The 22,552-nt window shown below is 37.7% G+C and overlaps 1 protein-coding gene and 1 long non-coding RNA gene across 2 annotated transcripts; both read right to left on the bottom strand.

The window, feature by feature from the left end:
* Positions 1-12,602: 12,602 nt before the first annotated feature.
* LOC149815804 (UPF0496 protein At3g19330-like) lies at positions 12,603-14,184 on the bottom strand. The gene has a single exon (XM_089988915.1). The coding sequence runs from the start codon at positions 14,080-14,082 to the stop codon at positions 12,853-12,855; it is 1,230 nt and encodes a 409-aa protein (XP_089845041.1). The 5' UTR covers positions 14,083-14,184; the 3' UTR covers positions 12,603-12,852.
* A 1,177-nt stretch (positions 14,185-15,361) lies between these two features.
* On the bottom strand, positions 15,362-16,717 carry LOC149815803 (uncharacterized). Its single transcript, XR_016427827.1, has 3 exons — positions 16,319-16,717; positions 15,939-16,214; positions 15,362-15,847 (listed from the first exon to the last, which is right to left on the bottom strand). It is a non-coding gene; the product is annotated as an uncharacterized LOC149815803 (long non-coding RNA).
* Between the last annotated feature and the right edge of the window lie 5,835 nt (positions 16,718-22,552).

Below are 22,552 nucleotides of genomic sequence, written 5' to 3'. Positions count from 1 at the left end.
ATAGTACGTTGGCTAGTCTCTTAAAGAAAAGATAGAAGATCATAAAAGATTTCGTTAGTTGACAACCATTCATGATAGATTCAAAGAAAGTTGACCTATTCAACTTAATGGTAACCTGAGATCCTTTCACAGATTATAGTTGCACAAAGTAAAGATTTTCAATATGAAAATCTGAAAATGAGAGCTTAATAAGAAGATGCTTTCTTTCGTCTTAAACAAAATGAGAGTATTTGGATGAAAGACAAAATATGGTTACCCAATGACCCTAAGTTGAGAAACAAAATACTTGCAGAAGCCCATAAGAGCCAATATACCATCCACCCAGGAAACACAAAAATGTTCAAGGATTTACAAAGAGGATATTAGTGGAATAATATGAAAAATGATGTAGCAAGTTGTCTCAAAATGTTTGACCTGCCAGCAAATTAAGATTGAGCACAAGAAACCTGGCAAAATGTTGCAACAAATAGAGATTCCACAAAAAAATGGAAAGAAATTACTATGAATTTTGTTGTAAAGTCTATCCAAGACTCAAAAGCAACATGACATGATGTCATCTGGGTAATCATTGACTGCTTGACCAAATCGGCACATTTTCTACCTATCTGTACCAACCAAACATTGAAAATTTTAGCAGATTTATATATTCGAGAGATTGTTAGATTACATCGAGTACCAGTCTCGGTCATTTCCAACCAAGACCCTAGGTTCATGTCCAATCAAGACCCTAGGTTCATGTCTCGGTTTTGGAATCAACTATAGCGAGATTTAAGAACAAAATAACAATTTAGTATGGTTTTTTACCCTCAAACGAATGGATCTGAGAGTGCCATATAGACTCTATAAGATATGTTACGAGCCTGTATGTTAGATTGGAAAGGAGATTGGAATACTCACTTAGCACTCGCCGAATTTGCGTATAATAATAGTTTTCAAACAACATTAAGATGGCTCCGTATGAAGCTCTGTACGAAAGGCCCGATCGATCTCCAGTATATTATGATGAGGTTGAAAAACATATTTTGCAATATTATACTCAACAAGTAAAGATGATTTGTGAAAGGTTGTGTACAACTTAGAGCCAACAAAAGAGTTATGCAGATCAGAGGCTCCATAATAGGTTTAGTCAACTTAAATTCTACCTTGGGTGTTATATGTCGAGATAAAATCACTTTTTCATTATGACACAATACCCAAGCATGGTATTGATATAACCAATTCATACTAATATAATGTCATATTTTGTCATATCGAGTAGGATTGTATCTACGGGTAGACTTTGTCCTCTAATTTTGACTTATAAGTTTGGTATGTATGTTACACAAAAGAAGTTATATCCTACTAAATTATGTACCTCTAAAGTATGATTTAGTGGTTTGATGGGTGCATGCAATTGTTTAACAAAGTTGACTGAAATAAACAAATGCATTGCACCACAATCAAACAGAACAATACATCATATCCAATGACTAGTATGGTACCTTACACCAAGTCGCCCTTAGTGAGTTGTTCGATAGTGGTGGCATAGACATATCTTGCCACAGTCATTTGTCATATTTATTTTTGTGGCAACTGTTGTTGTCGCCGGGTTATTGTTGTTGTGAGGGTTTTCCTCCTTCTGATGTCCTCCTTTGCTCATATGTTGTCTTCTTACGACAATCTCGAATGTAGTGACCCATTTTGCCACAATATAAGCAACCTATTATCTCTCGAGGGCACGGTTGTCCAGGATAACAACAATTGCATCTTAGGCAGTCGATGTTGGACTGTTGGCGGAGTTGTGCTCTTTTTTGTTGATACAGCTTCTTAGTTTAAGGGATAGTGTTCTTTCTTCTAAAATTTCTTTTAGGAAACGGTGGTGGTGGTCGTGGTGCCTGGCCACCAAGGAATGGCCTCTTATTGTTCTCCCTATTTCTTGCTAGTCTTTGTTTTGGACTTCCCTTGGAACACTTCCATTCCTCATTTAGCATGGTTGCTACGACTATGGTGGTAGAGAAAGTCTACGACATGTTAGTCATAACTCGATAACATAATCCTTCCTTGAGCCCTCAAACATATTTGTTTTCTCTTTCACGATCATCGATGAAAAGATTATGGTATTATCATTCCAAATTCTAAATTTTGGTGGTGTAATCCACCAAACTCATACCTCTCTGGCTTAGTTCAAAGAACTCTACCTTCTTTTTGCCTTGCATGTAAGAGAAAATAGTTTTCTAAAATGGCTTCAAAAACTTCCTTAGGGAACCACTTCGTTTTTTGAAAAATGGATTCTTCTAATGGTGTCCCACCATTTATTAGCATTGTCTTTTAACTGATACATGTCAAAGTTAGTTTTTTGCTCATTTGGCACTGTTAACACTTAGAAAGCTTGCTTAATTTCTTTAATCCAACTTTTTGCTATCACTAGATCAACCTTTCCTATGAATGTCGGGGGATCTTGTAACACCTATAAATTTTTGACAATTATTAAATCATTATTTATATATTATATTGATGATATTAGGAATTTGTTTGATTTCTAACTTGAGATTGAAATTAAAAATTGAATTGAGTCAGCAGTTGAAATAAAATTTAATATTGAATTTAATTATGCATGAAATGGGAATTTAATAATACGTAGAAATTTAAATTCATGGGATAAAAAATTAAGATGGATTTGGACCCTCATGGGTTTTACTAATTAAAACAAATGGATATGGATCTGATATGGTTTACTCTTATTGGATCGGATCTTAATTGGATTTAAAATCCAGTAAGAAAATCTAATAAATATCCAATTAAGGATAAATCATGAATTTTAATAAAATAAATAAATTAATATAATTATAGATTTGGAGTCCCATGATCTGGACGTCCAATGTGGACCCCACATAGGGTCACACCACTTGGCAGGAGGATAAATACAATATATATATATAATAAAAATAAAGAGATAAAGAAAGTAAGAAATTAGTATTTTAGTTAATAGAAGATAAATGAGGGTGGAAGTCCAAATGATTTGGACTTTTTGAAAGACCTGTCCACCTAAAGACTCTAGAGGGGTATCACCCCTTTATAGACCTAATTAAATAAATTAAAACAAAAAAAAAGGTGAGAAGAGAAAAAAAAGAGAGAGAAGAGAGAGTTACCTTTTCTCTTCTTCTTCTTCACATCTCCTTCTTCCTTTAAGCTATTAGGAAAGTCCAGACCTCCATTAGAGACCTGCAACCACCTTGATGAAGGTCTAATCTAGCCTGAAATGAGGTACGAGTGGAGGAAAAAGCAACACTGTCATCGTAGAAAGCACATTTTTGGTAAAAAAAATTTACTTTTATGTTGTTCGATTTCGGGATGCATTAACATACCCTCTTTTTTATTCAGGGCTTGAATCTTCATGTAATCTATGCCTAGAACATCTATAGCTATTAGATCTACATAAAAAAGATTTTCAAAAATCCAAAACAATGTTTTAGAATATCGGCTTTGAGAAAACGATTTAGGAAAGATTAGTTTCAAAACTCTAAAAAGCAAAAATCATGTGAATAGATAGATATGTATTTTATTTTATTGTTCAGCATGAATAATGAATGTAAAAGCATATTTTGAGTATTTTTTCATGAATCTTGATGCTATAAATGTTTTTTGCATAGATCTTAGTTAAAAATATGTGAAAGTCGTTTTGAAAAGGGTTTTATAAAAAATGTTATAGGGTTTTGATGTTTTATAATAAAGAAAGTTAATCTGATCATATATGATAGATTAAGACATATATAACATGATTAAATGACATGTTATTGCATAAATAATTTATGATTTTATGTTATTTTTATGTGTCTTGTGATTCTTGCATAGATAAAATCGTATTTGAGATATTCCATGAAGGTTTTGTGATTTTTGGATTATGTTTGTTAATGTTTTAGCAAGATTAGCCTAAATATGATAAAAAATGTGAGTATAATGTTGTAAATGTGTTTAGAGCATAAAAAAGTCATGATTGTATAAGTTTTACCATATTTTTTGTTCTTGCTTAATAGATCTTTCATGAGTTTGGATTTTGATTATTTTGTCCCCATTTTTTGTTCTGACCAGTCTAAGAAAAAATTGATATCTCTATGAAAACAAAGTCAATAAATAAAAATAAAAATATTAAAGTGTTCTAAACATCCAAGGCTTGAATTTAGAATCTTGTTTTGTCCCGTTTGGTTTTGTTTTGAGGCCAAAATATTTATTTCAATAGAGTATATATTTTCTGCCCTATTAACAGAATTGTTTTGACCAAAGATTTTGAAAGCTCAAAAACCTTAATAAAACTTATCAAAATAAAATTTAAAATTTTAGGTGAAAAATAACATGTAGAACAAGATTCTGCAAAAAATATTTTGTTAAAAGATGTTTTTGTACAACAACAACAACAACTATGCCTTCATCCCAAAACAATTGGGGTCGGCGATATGAACTAAAAAAGAAAATCATTCTGGGTCCTCCACATGAATCCTTCTCCTCCAATCATTTTTATCCAATGTCATGTCCTCGGTGAGGTTCAAAGCATTCATATCCTTTCTTATCATCTCTATCCAAGTCTTCTTAGGCCTACCTCGACCTCTTTTGACTAATATATTTTTCCATTTGTCCATCCTTCTAACTGGAGCATCATTAGGCATTCGCCGAATATGTCCAAACCACCGTAAACGATTTCCTCTCATCTTATTTTCAATGGATGCAACACCTGCCTTCTTACGTATCTCCTCTTTTCAAACTTATCTTTTATTGTATTTCCACACATCCATCAAAGCATACGCATCTCAGCTACACTCATTTTTTGAATATGATGTCTCTTGGCCGCCCAGCATTCTGTATCATATAATAAAGCGGGCCTAATTGTTGTCCTATAAAACTTTCCATTCAACCACAATGGCATTCTACGATCGCACAACACTCTAGTTGTACTTTTTCATTTCATTCACCCAACCTTTATCCTATGGTTTACATCTCCATCAATTTCTCCATCATTTCGAATGATAGATCCCAAATATTTGAAACAGTCATCCACCAATATTTCTTGCTCGCCAAGCTTCACTACACTCTCATCACTACTGCGTTGCTTACTAAACCGACATTCCATATATTATGTCTTACTCTTACTCAACGTAAAACCTCTTTCTTCCAATGTTTGTCTCCATAATTCTAACTTAGCATTAACCCCAACTCTAGACTAATCAATCAAAACAATATCATCAGCAAACAACATACACCACGGAACATTTTCTTGAATTGATTTCGTAAGCTCATCCATCACTATAGCAAATAGGAAAGGGCTTAATGTAGATCCTTGATGTAACCCAATTGTTATAGGAAAATTGTTTGTCACCTTTCCACAAGTGCAGACATTGTTTACTACTCCTGCGTACATATCTTTAATTATACTAATGTACTTGAGAAAAACACCTTTCTTCATCATTGTCCACCAGAGAACATCCCTAGGTACTCTATTGTATGCCTTCTCTAAGTCAATAAAAACCATATGCAAATCTTTGTTTCTCTCTCTATATCTCTCAATAATTTGTCTAAGATGTATAGCTTTCATAGTTGATCTTTCAGGCATAAAACCAAATTGATTCTCCGATATCATGACAATCTTCCTCAACCTATGCTCAATCACCCTCTCCCAAAGTTTCATAGTATGACTCATGAGTTTTATACCACGATAGTTTGTGCAATCTTGTATGTCACCCTTATTCTTATATAGAGGCACCAAAATACTCTTTCTCCACTCCTTAGGCATCTTATTTGTCTGCCAAATCTTGTTAAAAAGATTTGTCAACCATTCTAAACCATTCTCACTCAAGAATTTTCAAGCCTCAATAGGTATTCCATCTAGTCCAACTGACTTTCTTGATTTCATTTTCTTTAAAGCCTCTGTAATTTCTTTCTTTTGAATCTTGCGCATGAAGTCACGATTCATCTCATGAGAAGGAATGGAAAAGTCTCCAAGATCCTAAGCATGACTTCCATTAAATAGCTTATCAAAATAATCTTTCCATCTCTCCTTAATCTCCTCATTTTTGACTAAAACCCTTTGAGTTTCATCTTTGATGCATCTAACCATACACAGATCCCTCGATTTCCTATCTCTCATCTTTGCAAGCCTATAAATATCTTTCTCTCCCTCTTTGGTATCCAAGTTGTCATAAACCTCCTTATATACCTTATCCATCGCGTTTCGAACTACTTTCTTAGCTTCCTTCTTTGCTATCATATACTTTTCCAAATTCTCATTATCACGACTCTTACTTAGATTTCTATAACACTCTTTTTTAACCTTAATAGCTAATTTGACATCCTCGTTTTACCATGATGTATCCTTACCTAGCGGTGCGCCGCCTTTAGACTCACCCAATACCTCCTTAGCCACCTTTCTCATGCAACCCGCTATCTTATTTCACATTGATTCTGAATCCTCCTCGAGACACCAATCAGCTTCCTTAACTACCTACTCTACAAACAATCCTTGTTTAGCTCCTTTCAGTGCCTACCACTTAATTCTAGGATCTATCTTATGTCTATCTCTTTTGTGACATTTTCTAATTCTAAGATCTAAAATTAAGACTCTATGTTGTGTAGCTACACTTTCTCCTGGTATAACCTTGCAATCGATGCAACAACCCCTATCTCTCTTTTTAAGTAGGAAAAAATCTATCTGACTCGTATTAACCCCACTTTTAAATGTTACTAGGTGAGACTCCCTCTTCCTAAACCAAGATGTTTTTGTAAATCTTGAGAAAATCCTCAAACCGAGATAATTTTTTGCAGTTGATAGAAATTATCTCATATTTATTTTGAACATGGTTCAGTCCCAATTTTTTTTTGATTTTTTTACAAGTTTTGCAATTCTATTTCTTGGACTGTGTTCCTAAGATGATGGGGCAATCCCAATAAACTTTTGAAAGTTAAATTTAGTTTTTATGATTTTTGATGGGTTTTTCAAATTCAGGTTAACAGGGATCTAAACGGCACCATATGGAATATGTTAACGCCAGGTTGTATTTTATTTTGTGCAGTATGTTTATTGATATTTAAATGAGATATTGGACTGATATGCATGTTAACTAAATGCATTTCATTATTGATTGTATTGGGCATGTCTAAATATCAATGATTAGCCTACCTTAGTTGTGTACATGCATATTGATTGCATTGTTGTATTGATTTTATGGTAGAGGCTAATCAAAAGCATACATTGAGTGCCATGAATATTGTTGCATATGAACCTTGAAGGTGATTGCATGTTTGTATTAACACAATTAACAAGGAAGTTAATTAAGAAATTAAAAATAAAATTAATTCTCTTGTAGCTTATTGAGAGAGTAAGCTTACTATTGACATTTCTGTGGAATATTGGCTTAACACAAAAGGTTGCTTTTGTGCCTCATCCACAAGACCCATAACCAGGGAAACTACCATGATTTGTTCACGGTGTGGTAAATAAAACTCAAAGAAAATATGATATATTGGGTTGTAGGAGTTGAAAACTCTCTCTATAAAATTATATTCCCTCTCTAGAGTAGTCACAGTTGGGGCGTCACGTAGGTTAATAAGACATGATTGTTTGAAAATACAAACCTGTGTCGTACCTCCATTTGGGCAAGTCTGTACTGTACCCATAGACAAATATTAGCAAGTGAAATAAGATTATAAATTACATATAAATAGAACATGGCATGCATCATTTAAACAAGAAAACAATAAGTGAAGATAAGAAGCTATTCATGCATGAAGGACTCACAACACTAGAATGGTAAGTTCATGCATATTGTATATATTCATGCATTTTGTAAATGTTCATGCATTTTGTAAATGTTCATGAATATTGTATATGTTTATGCACGTTGTATTCATGCATATGAATAATTTATTGTATTGATGTGAATCTTAGCATGAGTGGATGTGCATTAAATTGACCTATTATTTTAATTATGAGCATGATTTTTATATTATAGCCTCCTAAGATATGTATTGCATAATTGATATATCTAAGGTTATGCTTGGATGTATTCTGATATTGTACATTATGCAAGTATGTTATTGCCCACTCAGACTTGGGTTGTCTGACCCTTTTACTTGAATAATTTTTAGGTTCTAAGGTGGTCGAGTGATCCTATGTTGTTCAGCCATTCACGGACTTTGCACACTGCCTGTCGAGGTGGTGGTTTTGGTTTCTTGTGTTTTGAGGGTTTGATTGGCTTGAACATTGGATTTCAAGAATGGTTTCGTAACTAGACAAATGAATAATATGAACTTTATTTTAATTCAATTCAATTAATATAGATGTACTCTGATTTCTGCAATTTAGTTAAGTGTATAGTTTGATGCAGCAATTGTGACAATCCTAATTTATATATTCTGTTGTTTTAAAAAAAATATGAGAAAAAATGACTTATATATCAGGGTTGTTACAGATCCAGCTTAAGAAATTTCTCGTATATAATGTCTCTTGGGTTACCATTAGCATTTTTGGGCACCTCTTAAGGGTTTTCATAACGAACCCTCATTGCTCTTCCCATTAGTTATGTGGTTCGCTCCTCCTTTGTCAAGACATGTTTAAGTCCACAAATTTGCAATAAAAAAGCATAAATCATGTTATGACTCATTGCATCAGGGCTATAAGTGATCACAAATTGAGAAAAGTGACATATACATATTCACATATATACAAAAAGTCTTCAGCATCACTGGTAGAATAAGAAGTCAGCAGAAAACTTGTTTAAACCCTAGGTTTCTTCCATGGGATGACTGAGAACTATTTTAGATAATTTTCTTATATTCCCCATGCACCTTGGTTTGCGCAAAGTATGGTTAGATGGAGGTGAGTTATCAGCATGCAAAGCTTGAGTATGAGTTAGTGAAGTTGGGGTGTAGATGGATGATGTCGAGGTATAGATCGATAAAACACTAGTTAGGTGATACCAGAGTGGGATCTCCATTGTCTGACATGTCTATTGATGATTTAGAAGAAAAGATTTCAATAGGTGATTCTTCGAGATTGTTGAAGTGTGAGTCTGCATCGACAAGGGTTTGTGTTGCTTGTTGCCTTCAGTCATATCCTTCCCTTAGATGACACTCATAGAGGGTATGCCCTACTTCTCCACAAAACTTGCAGTCTATTTGCTCCAAAAGGCAAATATGCTTAGGATGCATTATTTGGCATCAATAACATTCACCCGATCGCTTGAGGATGGTGGTTCTGTGAACCAATCATTGGACATGATGTTCCATGTTATACAGGTTGTTGGATGCCGCTTGAAGAACCGCTTGACTTCTTCGATCAGAGCATTCAGAGTCTCAATCATGTCAATATAAGACATCTACTCAACAAAGTTATTATTATGTCTAGATTATATTAAGTCAAACACTATCAGTATAAACAATAATAATAATTTATAAAATACTTACAATGTGATGTCAGAGGCAAGGCAGATCTTGAACCAAAGCTTCTAGATCTAGGCTTGGATACCATGACTATGATGCCTCTGAATTTCTAACCCAAAATTTTATCAAAAAAATTGATTTTTTTTTAAACCTTTAAACAACAGAAAATGATATTTTAATCTTGGGGTTAAACAAACTCCGGGTGGGTCAAAAGTGAGAATCATCCATGAAAAATTGATGAGTCTAAAAGCCAAAATACTTGTAATTATATGAGAGTTCACGATACAAAATTTTAGGGTCAAAACAATGTATAAACAAAACACTCTAAGTTAACCCCTGATCTATGGAACTCGGGTTCAAGATGATGTTACTGTCTCATGCCATCCACTATTAGTAAGCTAATCACCTAAAATCCCCTTTAAATGGTCAGACTTATGAAAGCCTGATATGTCATTATACCAATTCCAGGTAAATGCACGATAACAGACAACATAATTACATAACTCATAGGTAAGCTTGATTATACAAAACCAGATATTTTAATTATAGCATGAATGTACAAGACTAGATGTCACAGTTAAACTATGAATCTGCAATTTAGGTTTCATAGTTCATCAAGTAGAAAATCATAAATTATTCAGTAGAAAATACATGCTTCCATATATAAAAAGATTATATGGTGTTATTAGGGCATCTCTTCATACAATCAATGTGAGCAAGAAGATCTTTGTTTCGATATTTAATCACGTTATGGGTACTTACAGGGGCAACTTCGAGATAGGACTGAATTGTACGAGGTTTATTATTCTATGTATTTAGCCTATATGACTATCCTACCACAAAAGCCATCAAACGATGGTTTAATGACCGTGAGAGTTTTCCCCAGGGCATTTTTAGTAAGGATGCACCTTCTCTTTCTGCAGAAGTGTGAAAACTGCCAACCTAGGATAAATTTGTGATAGATTCGGTCTCCTACCTTCGATGACCATAGACATCGAGTTATTGCTACTTGATGAGGATGTTTCATCAACAATAATATTCATCGAAGGTGTACCACTTACCCTCTCCAAAGTAAGCATAGTTCTAAATGGATAACATGGATTTTCTTTATTAAGGAGGATTTATCATTATATGTTCCTCTTGTAGGCATTCAGGGCTCGATTGCCCATGTACCCCCCTTCTGGGTAGCCAAAAGTTCCATGATATATATACCCACCCATTCAGTAATTACTTTGGCACTTACAAGCACTTTGTTTGTGTAACCGAATTCCTTTAAGTGTGTGTGTATACATGCATTGTTCATCATTCAGAATTGCTCTAGCCTTATTAACCTTTACGAGTGCTTTGCATATGAAGGTGGATTCAAGTATCACATATGTCATGCATACGAGTGAATATCATAAAATATCGATCACATGCTACACACAATATGATATTCAATTTACATCATTGTGGTTCCTTGAACCTTGGCACTATCTTGAGGTGAACTTATGCATGCACATCCAAATTCTTGGGCTTTACATGTTTACTATCCATATGGCCCTAACTTTATGGTTGATCTAATCATTCATGCGAGCATGAAATAATACTTGTGAAAAATGATTGCCTGCAAGCATAAGATATTATATATGAATTCATGATTTTATGTAAGCTATTGCATGCATGCATGAAATAAGGCATACTAGCCATTATACTTGATTTTTAGAAAAAGAACATGTATTAACATTTTATTCACATAGCTTTTTTTAGAAATGAGGTCAAATAGGTATGGGTCGACTCTTATAAGACATGAGTTGGCCCTTACTAAACAAAATCACTTACCTCAGGTAGGAGTCGACTCTTGCAGCATAGGAGTCAACTTTAAGGCCACCACACAAGTCAAGAGTCATCTCTAGCATGACAAGAGTCAACCCTATCCATAATCCAAACTCAACCATATGAGCAGGGGTCGACTCAACTAACCAAGGGTCTACCCTTGCTATGCATAAAAAATAAAAAGAGTAGACTCTTTTTTCCAAGAGTCAACCCTTACAACAAACTGAATAAGCTAGGAATCAATAAAGCTTCAAAAGCACAAGAGTCAACTCAAGTATAGCATGAATCGACCTTTATGAAAACATGAGTGGACTCATTGCAAAGTATGAGTTGAACTCTAATGGATCAGAAATTTATGGTAGGGGTCGACTCTTGCAAGTGTGCAAGTCAACGACTATTTATTCAAATCGCAAATATAAATTAGAAACACTTCGTAAAATAACATGAGAATTTATGAGCATTTGATATAAAATTCTACCTTAGATTTTTGTGTAGTGTATACGAGATAAGCAAGGAGTTGTGAACGCCCCGGGTCTCCCACTAACGTGTGGCTCGTGAACCGAGGAAGTGTGGAGTGGTATGGGCAGTGGTGAAATGCAACAAGGTGTGGGCTAGTGGCATAGAGTTCAACAAGGAGGAAGGGTGACAGGTTGGGCAACACCACCCGCAGTAGTAGCGGTGGTGGAGCTGGGCTGAAAGAGCAAGAGGGACTTGGCTGGGGTCCTTGTGAACATGGGGTAAGAAAATGTGAGGGTCTTACCATGAAAAAGTGAATCAATGCGAGGAGAGAGAGGTAAAAGCCATGAGTGAGAGCAAGGAGGAAAGGGGGAGTATTTATAGTGTACATAGGTAATTAAGAAGGTGACAAATGTGGGTTGTTATTCAACAAATGGTTAAGGAGGAAGAATACATGCGAGGGCTTATGTGACAAATGGTGAGTTTAAAGGCAAGTGAAGGGTTAGGTTATAAGTGTAATGTTTAAAGAAAAAATGGGTTTTGAATCTGATTTGAATTATGTGTGATCCAATTCAGATTCAAATTAGGGCTTTAGTTAATGTAACTAAGTTCAATTTACCTCTTTTGTTTAATTAAAATTCTACCAAAATAAAAAAAATACCAATATGCCCATAAATAAAAAAGGTAATAACATGCATGACCCTAAGTTGGTAAATTCAGATTGGGTGACTATGACCCTCAGGTCATAATTGTTCTCGTAACCTTTCTTAAAATGAATATTTTACCCCTAAAACATGTTAGGCATGCTCAAAGATAGATTTAACTCTGTTTTTTATGAAATAAAGACTGTTTTCGAAATTTCGATTTGAATGTAATTGAGAATCTTAAAAATAGACCTTGAAATTATTATTTTGCCCTTAACCATCTTTTTATCATCGTAAGAGATTATTGTTTTCAAAAAATCACAATAAATATTCTCATACATAAAAATTTAACTAGGGTGTCCACATTATTTTGAAAAAGATAAAATTATTATGATTGTTATGTTGTAGAGCGTTAGCACTGCAACATTTCATAGAGTAGGTTCAGATAACACTAAACCTGATAGAAAAAAAAATCTCTGTTTTTTCTCCATTCCTCCTCCGCAGAGCATCCGAACAGTAGTTTTGAAAAACTTTATGCGAAGAGGTTAGAGGATGTGGCGGTTGGTCGTCTCTGTTGTTGATGGATCTTCCGGAGCAGATCAGACCTGGTTCTGTTGAGGGATGCTAAACAGATGCAGACGTGTTGTTCCAAGTCGTTGAGTTGCTCTAGGAGCCTCGAGTGGTTTTTGCTCATCATTTTCACCACTTCCTGGATGAGGCTGAGATAGTACTTGACGTCACTGGCGGTCTTGTCCAGAGCCCCCCTGATGAGATCCTTGTCGCTCTGGAACATGGCGCTCAGGCGGATGACCAGGCGGTCTATGGTGATGAGGTAGTTGTTGAGCACGAACGTGCCCTTTGCAGCTGTATCGAGCTGAGCGATCCGGGGGGTTAGCAGCCTCATCGATTCCAGCTGGTTCCTGGCGAAATTGAAGGGAGGCAGGGACGGGAGCAGCAGCAGAGGGGCCGCAACAATGGCAACGAGGGCGTGCGTCGCCACCACCACAGCTGAGGCGGCAACCGCAGTAGTCGCCCCTATCAGGCAAACGCCGGATCCTTTCTTGAGCAGCTTCAGCAAGCGTCGCTTCCGCTGGGTTCGCCTGAGGCCGAGTTCCAGTTGCCTCCCGAGTCGGGAGAAACAGCGGCGCATCCCTTGGAAGCTGTCGGATTGCGGCGGAGAGGGGAAGGGGTTCTGGTTCTCGACGAAGGTGAGGAGGCTTCCGGTGATGTAGTCGCACTGCTGCGGGGCGGTGAGCTCGGAATCCCAATCGCTGGGGAAGAGATCGAGGACGTCGAAGAGGGAGGCGTAAATGGCTCTGGCGTTGTTGACGCTGTCGAGTAGGAGGATGCAGAGATGGGAGGCCTGCTCGCTGCTGTCGAAGAAGGAGGAGATGAGTGAGAGCGTGGTGGTGGTCGCGGCCGTGGAGTTGTGGGCTGCGCGTAAGGCCTCGTCGATGGCGTCTCCGTCGGGTTCGAGGATGTGGGCGGCGGAGATCCTGGTGGAGTCGGCTTGGTGTCGATGCTGCTGGAACTTGGACCAGATCTCGTTGTAGGACTCGGTCTGGAGCGCCTGTACGTACTCTCGGCCGAGGTTGAGAGTGGGAGAGATGACGCTCTGGGCCCCGCTCGTTGAGGTTGATCTTGGCGTCTGGTCTTCGCCGGAGTTCGCAGGTGAAGCTTCTGCCGGTGCCGACCCTGATGGGTGGTGTCGCCGGTGGTCCTCCTGCCGGGGAAACAAGCCTTTGAGCTTTAAGAAGCTCATCAGCTGCTGCTGCCGTCGCCGATGGTTCTCTCTCTCTCTCTCTCTCTCTCTCTCTCTCTCTCTCTCTCTTCTCGAGTGTTCTCGCCTTCACTTATGAGGTGGTATTTCTGGAAGGAGGGAGAGGAAGCATCATCCTTTGTAAAGGTTGACTTGGTTTGGGATCTTGTTGGTTTTGTTTTGATTCCTGCACAAGAAAGAAGCTAAACAGAACCACAGGATAAAAGAACATGTGCAAAAGAAACAAGCGTTACAAAGGCTAAAACGCCTCTTACAACCCCAAGGGTTAGATTAGAAAAAGCAAGGGAAGATAAGGACAGGACAAAACGTTTGTGGGTTTTTTTTTTTTTAAAGTCTAACTGGGTTAAGCGGACCCCTACCAGAACAACAGCCGCCCCATGTGGCAGAGGGATTCCATCCTGGGCCTTCAGCTTGACACAGGACGCTTACAACGTTCGTCTTATTCATACACAATATGATCCTAACAGCATCATTCAGTAAGCCTAGATTGCTCAACCACAAAGTCCTTAATCCTAAATCTTTGATGATGGTTCATCAGATGACATGGAGTATGATCGAAGCAGAACCACTCCCCCGCCTGGAAAAGGACCACCTAACTGCAGTGTATCTCCTGCTGTTCATAACCAGGACAATCACCGAATAGAAGATGTGCAGTATCAAAAGACAGTCATAGGCTGATATTGTTGAAGATTCCACCTAAGACTTTTGAAGGGCTTTTGAAACCATTGGAAGTGCTTGTTATCGACAATGAGCGTTGTTATGGTTCCAAACCAGAGGTATCAAGAGTTGTTGAAACCTCTTTATTGGATTCTTTTGCTGCCCTTATGGGTGGTAATCATCATAAACGAATGGAATTTCAGTTTATTTATGATCACCTTCAAAAATTATGATCTAATGTGCACCATTTACGATTTTGTTCCTGTAAGAATGGTTTTCTTCTCATGTCTGTTGGGTGTGCAGAGGACATGCAAATGATTATGACGCCAGGCGCATGGAAGGTCACTAGAAGGACCTCAGTGGTTAACAAGTGTAGCCCAGAGATGGCTTGGTGGTTACAGCTTCCGCAGATGATTCTAATATGGATCCATTTACTGAATCTTTCCCCTGAGCCATGGTCTATGGATGTATTTCGTGGTATAGCCGAGTATTTAAAAGCCAAACTTATGGAGATTGATCATTGTACAAAGAGTAAAAGCAGAGTTCTCCCAAGTTGCAATCTGTTCAGATTCAAACTGAAGCAGAAGAATTTCCCAACAAGTTATTTATGAATCTACCTTCACTTTTTGTGATACGTATGGTTTTACGTACCATCAAGGAGTTTGCCTATACATGCATGTTTCTAGAACTAATCATCACAAGCCATTCAAAGCTTAAAAACAGTTAATTATACCAGCAATTGAACATAATTATCGGTAGGATTCTGACTGTCAAAGTCAGGTACATCAAGCATCGACCACAGAAGGTCCTGCAGAATGTCACCACAACCTTGGTCTTCAGGAGAGACGCCATTTGATGAATTTTGTTGTCTTGCTACAGGGCACAAATTTTCAGCACCACAACCACGACCACCAGCAGCAGTAACAATAGGAGAATTGTACTCAAGCACGCCCAATTGCTCAACAGTGTCATTGATGTTGTCACCCGACTCTTCTGGCCATTCTTCCTCTTTGAACGGCGGCCCATATTATTCCCCATTTTTAGGTCCAGGACCGCTCTTCCTCTAAATCTTATAGAGAGCAAAAGAATGCTGCAACAGTTAAGGAGAAGGCACTAGTCAGATTCACATTGAGATGCTAAAGAACACTGCCAGGTGAATCCCAAGCAAAGAAAGAAACTACCTGCACGTCCTTGCAGTGATTGAGCTCCTCCTCGTCCATGGTGTACTCATGCATTACCCAGTCGGTGTGCTCGCCCTTGGGAGCACGACCAATGTAGTAAATCAGTCTTCTTCATACCCACCGTTCGAGAGTTGACAGAGATGACCCGATCTTTCCCTGTGGCCTTCCAGTAGCCAGATTTTGTGGCCCGGTTTGATCTCGCACCATTCGGGTGCTTCCTATCCCTAGGGCTAAAGAAATAACACTGCCTGTCGCCATTCTTTATCAGAGATTTATCTATGTGATCGAGAAGCGGGAAACGATTCACAACAAAGAAACAATAGCATTCAAAACAAAGGGCATATGGAAGGAAGAAGGGGACAGTTGGTGGGAGATGTTACCAGGCAGGTCCCAAGGTTCAGATTTGTAGACATCGATCTCGGCGATGACGTCGAGCTTGAGTCTCCGGTTGCAGATCTTTCTCTTGAGGTAGTACTGGACGATTCAGATAACCGATGGAAGCAAAACAGCAACCAACCACGACTTACAGAGGGATAAAGGCAACTCTGTTCCCTCCATCCACTTTCCCCGAGAAGATCAATCAAGTGAGAAAGGTGATCGATGTCGAGCGTTGCTCCAAATCGGAAGATTAAACCTGGCTGATTGCTCTACCCCAGAGAGAAGATCGCCTCCGCTTTAAAAATTCCTCCCTATTTTTCCTTCGCCAGTTCCCCTCCCCCCCCCCCAACAACAAGAAAGGTGTGGGGAAGGAAATAGAAACCAACCAAGTAACCCAACCCCTGCACACAAAACACCAAAGAACAACTCCAATCAGGCGACAACTTATTTGCTGTAATCAAAGAAGAAAAAGAGAACATACGACTTATTTGCTGTAACCAAAGCGGAAAAAGAGAACCATGCTCTGTCTGACTCCCGATTACAAAGACAACCCAAAGAAAAAAAAACAAAGGATGAAGGAGACATATGCACCTTTCCTGACGGCCCGAGCGGTCGGGAGAACGCTTTCCCCGTCCCACCCTATGCAAAACCCAACAGCCACAGCGACGGCCACCAGCAGCAGCACCTCGCTCGGGCCCCCTCATGTTCTCTGCATGGCTGTGCCTCCCTCCCATTATGCCCTTCCTTGAGGACCAAGCCGTCTCTTAACCATGGTTAACAGGACAAAGGCTCAAAGTGTAAGGCCCCTAGACCCTAACCCCAAGTCTCACCAAACCTCCACAAGAAGTTTTGAGGTAGCTTCTCTGACTTTCCCTTCGTGGTTGTTGAGCTGATTTCTTTTTTACTTTTTATGAGAGGAACCTCACCGAGAACAGGGCTGCTTAATGGGCCCGCCGCCGCATGCGAGGTAGGGTCACCAACACCCAAACCCTTACCAAGCTAGTTAGTTGAGCTGCCTTAATTTTTATTTACTTAGGTCATTTTTGATGTCCCACAGTGTGGATGAACTTTCGCATTAGGTCAGTTTTGGGTTATGTCACATGGGTGCGGGTGCGACATAGGTGCAACTGAATTTTAAATTTTTGGACACGGGGACACGGATATATATATATAATGTTCAGTCTTTAGCGGTAAAGACTCTGCACAGTCTTTCTCTCTAAAGATAGAAGTATACAAAAATATATGAAAGATATATTTTTTTTAGTTTTTATACATTTTTTGTCCTAAAAAATGAACAAAATAGACTCGGTCAACGTTGACCGAGTCCAAAACAAGGACGGACTCGGCCTCGACTTGTTGACCGAGTCTGACTCGACGTTGACCGAGTCTGGGCCATGTTTGAAGCCGCACTTGTGTCGACTCGGGTGCGGCGCCTCCTTAGCCGAGTTCGTGTGACATAGGTTTTGGGATGACAGTTTAAAAGTTCAGAAGTTGTTTGAAAAGGACTTTTAAACATTAATAGTGTGTTTGGCACATTAGTTAAGAAAGCCTTATAAAATATTGTTTTTGTAGTAAAGGACCAACTTACCCTCAGCCTTCTAAACTGGGCACAATTTGGGTTGGGTATAAGTTAAATCCACCTAGCCCAACCTGAACTCAACTCAAGGTGGGTCGGGTTTAGTCATGGGTCAGGACAACCTGAACCCAACTCGAGGTGGGTCTGGTCTAGGTCCATTTTACATCCATAAAATTGTGCCAATCTTATTCATATGTTAAAAAATATTAAAGTTATTAGCAAAACACATGACATGAATACAAGAGCATGCATGCATTGGTTACATAATTGTACCTTCTAAAAATAAACTATATGCCCTCTTTGTACACTTTCCTGTACCACCCACTAAGATTTTAACATCCCTTGTTTTCCATAAAAAGTGAACTATGAGGAGAAAATAAGTGTTTGAGTGGATTTTTGAAAGTTATAGGCCTAAAAGCACTTAATTATATCACTTCTCACCTATGTCACACGGACTCGGCTAAGGAGGCGCCGCACCCGAGTTGACACGCTCCGACACGGGTGCGGACACAGACACGGACACGGCCCGGACTCGATCAATGCCGAGTCAAACTCGGTCAACGAGTCGAGGCCGAGTTCGTCCTTGTTTTGGACTCGGTCAACGTTGACCGAGTCTATTTTTGTCCATTTTTTAGGACAAAAAATGTATAAAAACTAAAAATATATATCTTTTATATATTTTTTATATACTTCTATCTTTATAGAGAAAGACTGTGCTGAGCACAGTCTTTACCGCTAAAGCTTGTGCATTAGATATAAATTTTTAAATATATATATATATATATATATATATATATATATATATATATGCGTGTCCCCGTGTCCAAAAATTTTGAAATTCAGTCGCACCCATGTGATATAGCTTCTCACTGAGACAATCCAACCAAAAAAGCAACCCCAGTAGATGGAATACAGGATGACCCATAAATGAATTGTGCTACTGTGAACTCGCTCGCTTCTTCTAAATTTGTGATAACCTTGTGTCCTGGCCATTGCATCCTTTTCCCAACAGCAGCCCCATTAAGGATAACGAGAAAAATTGATAAGCAAGATCTGTTACAGTGATTCAGGGAGAAAAATAACGAGTATGCACTATGAAGTAATAAGAAGACCATCAAGTGGGATATAAAAAAAGGGTCTTGATTTGCATGTGAAATATAAGAGTATTCAATTGGATGTTTGATGGCTGTAACAGAATAAAGTGGACCGCAAATCCAAATGAGAAATGTTGCAAAAATTTAAGCATATGAAGTGGGTGCATTATTCGAGCATTTCTACAGTGATGGACAATGAAATCTAGATGAGAACAGCATATACTATGACTGCAATAAGAACATCAGAATGTACTATGATATAACATGTACTATGAGTGCAGTAAGAACATTCCTGTAGCAGTGAAGATATCACAAATGATACAACATATACTATCTACTTTTCATAATAGTTAGCAGAAAAATTTCATAGATATCCAAGAGAAAAAATATATTCTTGCTTCCTATAAATGAGAAGAACCTTCTTCGGTCCTAAAAGGAGCCAGTGAGAGCCTAATCCTAGTGTAACATACATGATCTTTACAAACTACATCAGAAGTGAACATATTATGCAAGCTACTATAATAGCTAATGGCTTTTTGTGTGAAGGAATAAATAGCTCATGAATTTATTAAAGTAAGCATTGGTAGTTTTTGTTAATTGTGGTTATAGATCACAAAAAGGAGAAACTCAGAGTCTACCTGGCCAGGAACAAAATCAATGTAACAATACAACTTGTACACCCAAACTTGCTAGCATAATAATACACTTGGGAAAGAAGCCAAAGGCTTGTTGGAAACCTCAATTAATTTATGAAAAATAATCAGAAGAAAATATGGAGGCAACCCCAGCTTGACTCTTCCAAGTATATGCTAATAGAGTGGACAGATATGGCATGCATAATCATATGGTCAATAGTTTCCCCTCCTTTTTATACGCTGGGGGACTAACATTGGTCGATATGCCAATGGCAAGTTAAAAACTTCTTTTTTATAATTTTATAGCAGTTCATAATAAGATATGAAATGAAAAGTGATCAACTAATACAAATGCAATCCTACAAATACAAATGCTTCAATGATGCAAAACGAGTATGAAATACATTCACTAATGAGAAGCATTGTACAAAAAGTGACAAATTTTCAGATCTGGCATAGTTTGAAAAACATAACAAAATATGTAGCAGGGTTTGATAATAGAGCCAAGAAAGAAAAAAAGGATACATTCATTAGAAGCATTTCCCCTTAAAAGTGACAAATTACCACCACAACATTAAGCACTGCACTTAGTAAGTTAGATAAGCTCGTGTGGCACTAGGCTAGATAGGCTTATGTTAACAAATCCCTAAAATACCAAGATGTACAACTTCAAATAAGACCATGTTTTTCCTTCAACAGGTTTCATGTCTAAAAAGGAAAAGAAAAATACCACAGGTGTAAAATCAGGTCATTTCTTAGTTTCTTCTTCACCTAAATCAAGGTAGTATGCATGAAAGCATTTTTAATGCTCTTGAACTCTAATAGAAAGAATCATGCAGAAAACAGTACATAACATTCACTTCTCAATTGTCCATGACTTTCACCAACTTGGCATTCTTAAAATTAAGATCAAGAAAAAAAGTCACAAATATGTACCATAAATACAGAATACTGGAGATACTTTGATATCCATGTCACATGAGTGAAGTTGTTGCATTACCTACTATCTCTTTGCAGTAATTAGCCCGAACTCTTGTCTCCTCAAAAGATAACTATGCATCTCAGGCCATGGTCCAAGATTAAAACTTGAGTAGATTCACACCAATAATGTGCCCCAAATGTAGTCCCAACTTATGTTCCTACAGTGCAACTGAAGAGCCCCTTAAACCAATGATGATGCATTCTATATGTCAGCCAAAATTGTAGCTTGAAAAATTGAAATTAAGCAAAAGGTTATAGGGATCAAATACCAAAACAATCCAAGCACTAGGTCGAGAAAGGATTTTATCTGGGCTTCCATATTAGACTTTCCCTAGAATCTTCTACGAATACACCCCAATTTATAGCAGAACAAAGAAGATCGATGGTCACCACTCAAACCAACAACCTGTTTGATCGTTGCCAAAATAACCTAGCATAAAACGCAAGCAAAACACAATCGAGAATAAATGGAAAACCTTAAAATAACTCAACATAAAAAGCAAGCAAAACACAATCTAGAATGAATGGAAAACCCTAAAATAACTCGACATAAAACACAACATAACATAAAAATTTTCATATAAAATACAAGCAAAACTAGGCATTTGTTATTTTCTACAATGAATAATTCAAATACAACATCAACAAGCAAATCACATATAAAACCTCAATTTTTTTCACATAAAATTCAAGTAATCAGTCAAAACACGATGTATCCACATCTGAAACCCTAAAAAAACATAAATAATCTCAAATAAATGGAAAACCCTAAAATAACTCCATTCTTGTGCAAATTTTTTTTTGAGAAAAACATCAACCACAACCGTGAATTACACCATCAGTCAAAATAGAGAGAGAGAGAGAGAGAGAGCCTGAGCATCTGCACCAGCAGCCAATGATAAATCGGTCGAGAGAGTACCTGAGTGTCTGGCACTCTGAATTGAAATCGAGAGAGAGAGGGAGATGACCTACGTTGTGTTTTTATAGTGATGGCATACCGAATTTTTTAGGTATTGCAGGGCTATTGATGATGATGGCATAGCGTAATCTCCTTCCCGCTCTTTCCCACACGTGAAGAACTGTTCCTTGCCATGGGAAGGAGCCCTAACAAGGGGTCTTTCTGGAATATAATGGGACCCACGCCTGGAAGGGCTTCAGCCTTAATAAGGGGCGCCAAACGCGGCCTTAATCAATGGGATAATTACAAAAAGTGTCGCCAACTTATCGAAAGTGTGCTCAATTTTTTCGTTTTTATATTCAATTTCTTTTCTTTTGTTTAAAGCATTTCAAAAATTAAAAGCCTATAAAAAAACACTTGTAATTTTTTTTATTTCAAAGAAAATTTTATTGAAGGGTCTAGTTAATTTCTTTTGGCTAAATAGTGGGCCAATGATTTATTTTAGGACCAAGCATGTAATTAAGGAAGTGCCAAGTAACATGTTTAGGTAAACAACTTAAAAGTTATGGGCCTTTAGCAATTTACTCTTAATCAATTTATTTATTCATTCCAAGGGTGAGTGGGTTGAGGGTTGAGAAGTCTAAAATATGTCAAACAGGGCTTGGGAGAAAATTTGGTTCTCCCCAATGGTGAAACAAAAAATTCTAAAATTTTGTGGGTTGGTTCTAGACACCTAAAGGTAAGGTTGGTTCAAATTCCAGGGTTAGGGGATATGAAAATAAGAAATTACAAATTTTTTAAGTGGTTGGATTATTCAGGTAAGGACAGGGGTAAGCAGGTACAGTTCAGAATGTCAAAATTAGTTATGTGCACCGAAGACTCGGTTAGCTTTGAAATTTGGAAGGTTGGCTAAAGACACTCTAAAGTACCTTAGGTTAAAGAATCAGGAGCAAGATTTTTTTCAAGTCTGGTGGGTTTTATAGAGACTGCAAGATTTAGGTAAACTTAACTGTGTTACCACAGGTTCAAACTAGGTTGGGTGATAAGGGAAA

This window comes from Nuphar pumila, chromosome 15 (genome assembly GCF_984573655.1).
Source record: "Nuphar pumila chromosome 15, dmNupPumi1.hap1.1, whole genome shotgun sequence".
In the NCBI taxonomy this organism is placed as follows: Eukaryota; Viridiplantae; Streptophyta; class Magnoliopsida; order Nymphaeales; family Nymphaeaceae; genus Nuphar; species Nuphar pumila.
The sequence above is the reverse complement of the archived record's forward strand: the minus strand, read 5'-3'. Positions and strand labels throughout refer to the sequence as shown.